Here is a 10,176-nt window from a genome sequence, read left to right on the forward strand (position 1 = left end):
TCAGCTCGTCGCCCTGATCAAGAATATATATACTTTGTGGGGTCTGCCACGCCTCCTTCTGCCTGTTACATACATTTCAACAAAACCATTATACCCTGATTTCCCATTTTCAATGGGTTCAGGGTATAAAAATGAATAGCTTAACTCAATAATGAATTAAAATCATGGATATTAGGAATATTTTTGTAGCTGTCACAGACGGGCGGAGAGATGGACGGACGGAAAGACGGAAAGGCAGACGAACGGTAAGACGGATGGACAGACAGAGAAAGAGAAAGACAGAAAGGCGAACAGACGAAGGATTAGAAGACGGAGCGACAGACGGATGGGAAGACGGACGGAAAGACGAATAGACGAGTGGATATATGGAGGAATGGATAGACGGACAGAAGGACGAACAGACAAAGGGACGGGCGCACGGACGGACGAGCAGACAAACGGATGGATAGGGAGGGAAGGACGGGCAGACGGAGACTTAGACGGCCAGAAAGACGGACTGAGCAGAGGGACGAATGGACGGACAAACGGACAGATGGGCGAAGGGATAAACGGAAAGAGGGAAGGATAAACAACCAGTTAGACGAACAGACGTGCGAATGGACAGACGAATCAGATGACAGATCAGATCAGATGAATGTAGAGGCGGAAAGTGCTAGGCTCGGCTTACTGAATTAGCATACTTCAAGGGATGTGCCACGCCTGCTTCTGCCTGTCAGCCATGTGATGCCCGAATTTCCCATTACCAATCAGATCGGTCCACAAAAAGGCTTTAATCAAATTGAAAAATCATGAAGCTGAAACAATATGTTTCTTGAGATGGGCTGAGTAGAGTTGAGCGTCGTGACACGCAGCTTAATTCGGTTGGTGCGGTCAGCTATGGGTGAGGGAGGGGGCTGCTCGGTTGGTTAATGCTGGCGCAATGATAAATGAAAGCAATATCCACGTCATGGCCATAATTCTCGAGGATAACTGCGACTGCAACGGCCTGTGAAGTCAGCGCAAATCGCAGCGCGTGCTGATTTATCTAACATATCGCGAGCAGCGACAGGACGAGGCGCAGTCTGTGGCAGCCGGATTCGAGGAGGAGTGTGGTGTGGGGTGGGGTGGGGTGTGGGTAGTGTTCGAGCGACTCTCGGCTGAGAAATGACGTCTAGACGTTTTTTGTTTTCGCCCAAAACAATGGGTCACACAGCAGCGGCATCAAAGAGATTGCCAGCTTTTTATTAAAGTTGTTCATTTGGCTAAAAATTTCGCTTCTGCTGCTGCCACATCCGCGGGCAGCTGTCTATTTCCTTGGGTTCGTTTATTTTCTCTCTTCTTTGCTTCTTCCACTTTTTTGTTATTTTGGTGGCCTTTTTTGTATTTTTGTCATTTTTTTTTTTTCGTGGCATTTTGCTTAATTTTCGTTCTCTTGGCGCGGGTATTTTTATGCTGTTATTTTTCTCTATCCCTCTCTCGCTCTCTCTCTCTCTCTCTCTCTCTCTCTCTCTCTCGCGTGCGCTTTCTCTTTCGGAGTCCGGCTAACTAAATACCTGTATAAATATTTTATTACGCAAATGAAACAAGCATTGTTTGCATTTTATTTGTGTGTGCGCTGGAAAGCGCAGGTAACCGTACCACATCCTGCAACAGGATGGCGCCGTCTCTAACAAAACACTGCGCCATGTCCAACTGCGCGCAGGAGCTGGCTAACTGCTGCTGCTGCTGCAGCTGCTGCTGCTGCCGGTCGGCCTCTTTCGGCCAGTGGCGAAACGGAATGGCCGCATAAAGGTGACGGCAACCGCCCCAAAGGAGAGAAGCCGATGAGAGCACGTGCCGTATCCGGCCAACGTTCATTTGCATGCTGCCAGCAAATGGCAATGTGTACTGGGGGATTGGACATGGTAACGCCAATGGGACTGGCACTGGCACTGGCATTGGGACTGGTGCTGGTGCTAGGACTGAAGCTGGCTATGTTCATAGGCATGGCAACGGGAACGCCAGCTAGATTGGGCGTCTCGAATGGGGTCGCCTTGACCACAGCACACAGTCAGCGCAGTTAGCCACAGGAAGCACAAAGAATATACAAGAGATTTTTTAAGAGCCACTACGTACCACACACAAAACTAAACTAGTAAATAGACAGAGGTGTAAGTGTGTGTGTGGGTGTGTGTGTGATGTCTGTTTGTCAAATTACATATATTTCAGTGTGTTTTAATAGAAAAATTTACTTTAAAATGAGCTGAATTAATGAATGAATGAATAAATATCAGGTTAATAAATATATGAATGAATGAATTTAATGAATCACAACTTGAATTCTAAGAAATTTAAGTAAAGTTAAAGCATTAAGAGCTATAAATAAGAGACGCTGAAATATTGCATTTGTATATAAAAATGTACTTGAAAATGAACTAAATGAATGAATGAAAATTATACGAGATGAATATATGAATGAATGAACTGAAATTTAAATATAGCTGAAGCATTTAAAATTGGAAGTCGTTTATTTCAGAAAAGCATTTGATGCATTTGAATATAAAAATGTACTTTAAAATGAACTAAATGAATGAATGAAAATTATACGAGATGAATATATGAATGAATGAACTGAAACTTAAATAAAGCTGAAGCATTCAGAAGTGGAAATCGTTTATTTTAGATGCATTTGAATATAAAAATTTACTTTAAAATGAGCTAAATGAATATATGAATAAAGAACCGTTTACAGAAATTTTAATATATGTATTTCAAGCATTAAAAACCATAATTGATGAGACTTCATCTATATTCATTTCTATCTGTGGGCAAAACATTGCTTAGTCACTTGATGAATGCAGAGCTGAGAGCTATCAAATTTCCAATTGTCATAAACTAATGTTTCACACATCAATCGAATGAATTGTGAGTGCCTGAGTGCTGGGCACTTGGAAGTTATGCGGCTGCGAATCAACATTCAGTCCAATCGAAACGTGCACAATATGCTATTCATTTGATTTTGAGCTGGCTGTGAAAAGCCAAATTGAGCCATTGTAAACGAGTTAAGTGCGCTGGGCCTATTGGCCAATTGGTCACTGGCCACATAAATGTGTTAATTGGCGAACGGGGGGAGAAAAGCCGTCGAAAGGGAGAGTGAAATAGGAAGTTTTTAAATTTGTTTTTTGCTTTTTTTTCATTTTTTTTTTTCGTTTTATGTGTCAAACTGTTAATGAGTATTACGTTTAACTCTCAAATTCGAACGTAGCAATCCAGATAGGAACATCTTAAAAATTGCAAGTGATTAACACAAATTTGATTTGGAATAAGAAATCACCCCGACATGCATAGCAGTGAGTGGCCGTTGGCAGCCGAGTTGTGTTCTTGGTGATTGGCTCGATTTAATGGACTTTTTATTGCAGTTTCGCAGGGCCACGAGAGCAACGAGGCGAGGCAGCTGTTGCAGTGGATCAAGGGACTGGTGAGCACGCCGCGCTGTCACAAGCTCAGGGATCTCAGCAACGGTGTGGTCTGGTGTCGCCTGATGGGCAAGCTGCGACCTGGAGCACTGGCCAGCATCCTGATCATCAATCGGCCTGCGAATGCCAACGATTCGATGCACAACTATATGCTGCTGGAGTCGGCATTTGCCAAGGCTAGGGTACCCTGGTACTTTGACCCCATAGCTCTCATTGATGGCAACAGCGGCGAACTGTATCGCCTGGCCAAGAGCTTTGCCGAAATCAGCATGACAAACGATCCGTTTCCACTGCCGTTGTCGCCGTTCGGGGCCAACGGTGAGCACCGCCGTCTAGCCGGTGAAAACGAAACATCGGAGTATGTGACCAGCACACAGCCCTCAACAGAGGCATCCGAGCTAGATCTCAGCGAGCAAAGCCAATCGGAGGATGAGCAGACGTTGACTCCTTTGAGCAGTGAGGAGCGGCTTAAGCAGCATCTCCAGGCCATGTTCCGCAGCCAACAGGAGGCAGTGGAGGCCTATTTCGCTGAACAATGCCCATCCGCCACAACCCTGCCCGCAACCGTCAAAATAATGTGCTGTTGCAATAAATGTCAGAGCCAAGTTCGGGCCTTAGTCGACATGCCGTACTCAATATCAAATATCCAGTTCAAGATCGAAAATCGTCCACTTGTTTAAATTGCGTACGCATCAAAATCAAAATTCACATACAACAAAATTCAACTGAACTAGAGTCTCTTAGAATCGGGTGATTATATTCTATATTTGTGTCCGATTCCAACATCCAAACACTCATAGCTAATTACTTAAATGAATATGATGAAACTATATGGAAAATAAAGCACAATAATAGTCACAACTGAACTGAGCTGAGCCAAAGTTAGCGTCAATTACAGCTATTATATGAAAAAAAAAAACATTGCGCATACGCCACGTACGCCAGTCCAAGCATTCATTTAGTTTGCTTAGCGAATCATCAAAATAAAACATGTCAGAATATTGCAGTCGAGCTTATTCGGCTGCATAATACTCGTTCATCACTAAGAGAGCGAATTTGCAGCAAATTTATCCATTTAGGAGCTTCCGCAATGAGCAGACGAACGAACGGACGTACTTACAGCAAGGCTGGCAATGAAAACGAGTAAGAAGGCTCTGGTCGAGACTGCTCGACTAGGAGATACCCTGAACCCTCCAAGCTGATATTCTAATCATTCTGCACTTCTTCTATGCACACATACATACATACACATGTACACATACATATGTGTATACACAGTAAATCTGAAGTCTCCAGGTCTAAGAGTATTCCAATGAGGCTGAAAAAAATCAAAATCAAATTTTCGATTATTCTTGATAAAAACAAGTTATCGGATGATTTATCGAAAAAATAAGACAAACTCGTACTGCGTATGGTATACACGAGTATGCATGCCAAATTTCAGCTTTCTAGCTTTTGTAACTTCTGAGATCGACGCACTCATACAGACGGACGGACGAACGAACGGACAAACGGACAGAGCTATATCGACTCACCTCGTCGCCCTGATCAAGAATATATATACCTTGTGGGGTCTGCCACGCCTCCTTCTGCCCGTTACATACTCTTTCACAAAACAATTATACCCTGATTTCCCATTTTCAAAGGTATAAGAAATACGCAGAGAGCTTTCGGCTGCTCTTTGATCGGCAATCGAATAGCGAAAAATTAGGCTAATGAAATGCTTGTCGAGTGAAAGTGACAAATCGACAAGTTGGCTAAATAGAGCGACATCCCATGCCATGCTACCCAGCACTGCTATATATACGACCATGCTAACAAGCCCCTTTATGGCTGAAGACTCGCATCAATAGACTAAGTATCTCAGCAATTATGCGCTATTATAGTTTAGCTTTATTTTCAGTGATGCGCTGTTTATTTACTTATTTGGCGGCCCAACGAAGTGACTTTACACTTTATTTATTTGTGCTGGCCGAAGAAAAAAACCTGAAGTTGTGCAATATTTTCTTTAGGTCTTCCATGTACTTATAGAAATTTATTCTTTTTTTTAAATTTTAATGATGCAACTGGAGGATCGTATTGGCGGCCCTTTGGGTCATGGCAATTTGACAATATAAAAATAAAAATAAATAAAGAAAGAATTCCGATTGTTAATTGATTGGAAAAACTTGAGACGCTCGGGTGAGTGGCGGCAATTCATCAGCCAAGGACGGGGCCAGCATATTTTTTGGCCTTAATGACTGCCAGCAACAGCAAGAAGGAAGCAGCAGCAGCAACATCAACATCATCAATATGAGCAGCAGCAGCTATGCTCTTGGCCATTAGCTTTGCCCATGCCAAGTGTCATGCAAGCCAAATGCATTTCCAACTCATTTAACTCGCCTGAACGTCCTGCTGCAACTTGTGCCTTGGCTTCGTGGCACTCTCGGGCTGCTCTGTTCAGTTGCACACAGTCATTGCCATTGCCATTGCAATTTTCCAACAATTTCATTTTCATATTTTTTTTATTCCGTTTTTCCGCTGCCGTTGCCGAAATATATGCGCGCTTTGCTTGATTTTCCATGAATTTTGATCACCTAGCCGAGAGTCTTAATGTTGGCAGTCTGGCAGTCTATGGACTACGGACTGCATCCAGTTCGTTGTCCATTGCACTCCACATGCCGCGCCCTCTCACTCCTCACTCACTCTATCTCACTCACTCCCTCTGTCCGCTCGTTGCCTTAAATGCATTCAACATATGTGCATAAATTTCACACGTCGCGCGTCCGCCACGCCAGCCCTCCATGCATTTTACATGCACAAAAGGATTTTCAGCTCGGCATACTGCCATGCGGAAAGTCAGTGAAGCCAGTGAAGTGCAGCCCTTCGCCATCGAACGTCTCTTTCAGTGCAACACTTCTGTGGTCGAAGATGCCACTGCCAACTGGCAGCGGGTGCAGCTTGTTTGTTAATACGACAACATTTAATTTTTAATCGTTGCATCCGATTCACAATGCGATTGGAGCAGCTCGGCTGGCCAGAGCGCTGGCGAGGATCGGGGGGTGCGTTCGCTGCGGCAACTGCTCGTAAGCCAGTGCATATACATATGTTTAATGAAGAGCGTTGCACGCACGAGTTGCCACTGGGTGGCAGGTGGCTGGAGGCACAGCTGACGACCCATTCCACTTGTCCCATTGCAATGGCACATCCCAACCGTTTACCATCTCTGCATTCGCACAGCCACAGCGAGAGGCAGTCCGAGAAGCCACAGCAGCAGCAGCAACCAAAGAATTATGCACTGCAGCAGAGTCGGAGGGGAGTTACCATAGGTGATACTTAAAATCTGTAAACGGAAATATAGTTAATTGATATTTCTTTGAAATGGAAATGAGCTATACCTAAGATCTATATTCGGTAATATTATATTACTAATATACTAAATTGATATTTCTTTGAGATGAAAGGGAGCTATCATAGGTGATACGTAAGACTATATTCGGCAAAATACTTCATTGATATTTCTAAAATTGAAAGGATCTACCTTAAGTTATACGTAAAATCTATATTCTGTTATATACTTCGAGGCTATTTCTTTAAAATGGAATGGAATTACCATAGGTAATACAATTGAAATTAAAATTCAAATTAATAATATTTTTTTTTTTAATTTGATTATAGCATATCAATATATTTATGAAAGTCTCCGTATCTTAAATATATATTTTTCTTGATATTTCCATGCTAGAGATATGAATAGTTCTACGAAGAACTGCAGAGAGCTTAAAATCCTTTCGATCTTAGCGAATCGATATATGTATGAAAATCGATATATTCCAAATATATATTTGATATACATATGTATCTATGAATGATAGCAAACTTATAGCTGACTAAGCAAGTTTTTCTGTTGATAAATAGATATTGATATGCCGATAAATCTCTCTATAAAGTAAAGCATATATAGATTAATTTCAGATGAATCGATATTTCTCTATGTATATGTATATATAGCTGATTTATTCCTTCTATCTAGATTTTTTACTGGATAATTTGTCACAGTGTAGCTTGGTAAGCCGCCATAGCCTGTGCATTCTCTCTCTCTCTTTATCTCTCTCCCCCCCCCCCCCCCCCCCCCCCCCCCCTTTTCTCACTCTCTCTCTCAGGGAGCCTGCACAGTGCATATGCATTTAAGGGTCTGTACGTACCTATCAATATGTATGTATATACATTCTACATACATACATATGTAGCCATGCGAGCTCATATGCACATATGCTGCAGATAGATATGCAAGGGCTCCTCCTGACGCTGCAGCAAGTTATTATAACAGTTCATTGATTTTCAATTTTCAATGCATTTCATTGCGAGCATTTTCATTGTTTGCTCCTTCTTCTCTTTTTTTCCGTGTGTGCCCCAAACTTCGGGCATTCGTGTTCGGGGGCGTGCCCGGGGTATGGGCCTGCATTCCCATGTTGCGTTTTTACTCCCATACATAAATTCATGGATAGTTTATTTTGGCAGTGCCAAAGTGGTAAAGCAAAAAAAATAAAATAAAAATGACCAGAATAAATGGAAATTAAGGACAACAAATTTTTGTAAACAGGAAAAAAAACACAAAAACACGAAACATTAAAAAAGAACGAAAGGAATATGTAAATGATTTTATTTCCGCGTGCTGTTGTTGTTGTCTGTGGCCAGTTTTAATTTTTCCCCAAATGGCGAAAAGGCAAAAATATTGTCCTTGCTGATTGACTGCGGCTTAATGGACTTAAAGTTGAATTTATTCCAGTCCAAAAATAAGCGAACGAGAGCAACACGCTAGGGAAAGCATTTTTTGCATAAACCCTTTTCAAAGGTATTTGAAAATGAAATGAGAAACAGTGGGGGAGGGGGGAATGACTGGAGTGGATTGGCGTGGTGAAGAGAGACAGCGAGGAAAGATTGGCAAAAAAAAAAAAAAAGATATGCTATAAAATCGGATAAAAGACGCTTACGGAAATTGAGATAAATTAAGAAACAAAGAGAGAGGCCACAAGAGTGAGGTATCGAAAGAGTATGATCAGAAAATAAAAACCGAAAGAGAGGGAGAAAGAGAGATAGAGCGAAATGGGATGTGGTGGAAGCTAGGCAGTAAGAGTGAGAGAGAGAGAGAGAGAGAGAGAGAGAGAGAGAGAGAGAGAGAAAGGTAGAAGGGAACACAAGAGATAAGGGGGCAAAATGGAGACACCGAGAGAAGAATTCAAAGGGACAGAAAGACGGAGGCATAGGAAAAGGGAACAAGAAAATGAAAGCAATAGCGTCGATTATTTGTTATAGTATCAATTGAAGCGTTATAACATTCTGAAAGTAGATAAAAGTGAGAACTAGCGTGTCTCGGTAGAGCGGCTAGCAACACGCTTGGCGCGAAACGTGCGACGCTGCTTTTCTTTTGCTAGTTGTCTCACCTACATTTCGTCGCCGTCTGGGCGGACTTATGCAATGCGAATGGGCCAAAACGAAAGGCAACTAGCTCTACGCCTATATCATCTATTATGGACAGCTTATTATTTATTTAACATCATATTTTCGTCGCACAGCGACACATTTGTGCGCTGGCTTTTGTAAACGATTTCTGGCCCCTCGACCAGCGTCTTGCCGGTGCGCGAGACTTGCGATTGGTCATGGCTAATTAGTAGCACTTTCCCGGGCCGGTCCGAGCCGGAGCGTAATTGTGGTGGCCATGACTTTGTCTTCTATTTGCGGCCACTTTCAAATTCAACCAAACAAAGGCCCAAACGCCAGCCACACCGCGTCGCACCGCAAAGAGCGACAGCCAATTAGACACATTGCCAGACTACCTAAAAGTGACAATTTCTAAGCAATTTCTACAATACGGCAAGTGCAGACGCCCCAAAGCGGCACCCGATACCAAAGCAGAGAATCCATTCGGCTGTGAATTCACTCAGCTCAAGTTTTATTTATCAGTCATTATCGAGAGTAGCTCTCTCTCTCTCTCTCTCTCTCTCCGCTTCGAGTCAGCTCCTCTAGTCATCCTCTTCATAGTCGTAGCTGTAGACGCCCGTCTGTTCGCAGAGATCGGCTGACTGTCGTCCGCGTTTCTTGCGCACCATCCGCTGGTACTGGCAGGGCATGCAGTGCGCTTCGCCGTGGGCCCCACAGGGTCTGTCAGGAAGTGTGGAGCATTGATGAGACTGCTGATTTTATTAGCATAGTCATTAACTCACTTGGTTTGCATTGCTTGGCGCAGGAAAATGCACAGGAACAAAGCCCAATTCATAGCGAAACGAATTATTTTTGACAATGCTGCGAAAACTTTTCAATGCAAGTGACAAGTGAAAATCACATGTCCAAAATCAGTTGACAGCAATAACAGTGTTGAAAAACTGTATAATAAAAAAACTGCTCATTTTTCGGAGCAGAAATAAATACTAGAAATATAGTTATTTTTTCAAATAAATATCTAAAATGCAAAAACCTAAAATAGTAAAATCCTACAAAGCATAAACTATGCAGGTCGAGTGCCATTTATCGGACTTCTATTGTGGTAAAAACATTTAGTTTGTGGTATAAATATTCTAGAAGACCTTCAAAGGCAGTCTCAAAACCATGAGAATCACACAGAGAGGCAGTTATTGAATAGAGCTTGCAATCTATGAGGCATATTTATATTAGTACCTTATGTTATATCATTTGAATGTTTTGGTAGTACGTTATAAGAAGTAATACGACACTTTAATAGGATTTGTATAGAGAGTATTTAGAG

The 10,176-nt window shown here is 42.4% G+C and overlaps 1 protein-coding gene and 1 long non-coding RNA gene across 2 annotated transcripts; one reads left to right on the plus strand and one right to left on the minus strand.

The window, feature by feature from the left end:
* Nucleotides 1-3,151: 3,151 nt before the first annotated feature.
* On the plus strand, nucleotides 3,152-4,300 carry LOC108618556 (uncharacterized). The gene is made up of 2 exons (XM_018014615.2): nucleotides 3,152-3,308; nucleotides 3,378-4,300. Exons 1-2 carry the CDS (start codon nucleotides 3,299-3,301, stop codon nucleotides 4,112-4,114), a joined length of 747 nt encoding a protein of 248 aa, XP_017870104.1. The 5' UTR covers nucleotides 3,152-3,298; the 3' UTR covers nucleotides 4,115-4,300.
* A 5,033-nt stretch (nucleotides 4,301-9,333) lies between these two features.
* LOC149267985 (uncharacterized) lies at nucleotides 9,334-9,854 on the minus strand. The gene is made up of 2 exons (XR_016271103.1): nucleotides 9,638-9,854; nucleotides 9,334-9,575 (listed from the first exon to the last, which is right to left on the minus strand). It is a non-coding gene; the product is annotated as an uncharacterized LOC149267985 (long non-coding RNA).
* Between the last annotated feature and the right edge of the window lie 322 nt (nucleotides 9,855-10,176).

Source organism: Drosophila arizonae, chromosome X (assembly GCF_054131065.1).
Source record: "Drosophila arizonae isolate 15081-1271.41 chromosome X, UAZ_ARI_1.0, whole genome shotgun sequence".
NCBI lineage: Eukaryota > Metazoa > Arthropoda > Insecta > Diptera > Drosophilidae > Drosophila > Drosophila arizonae.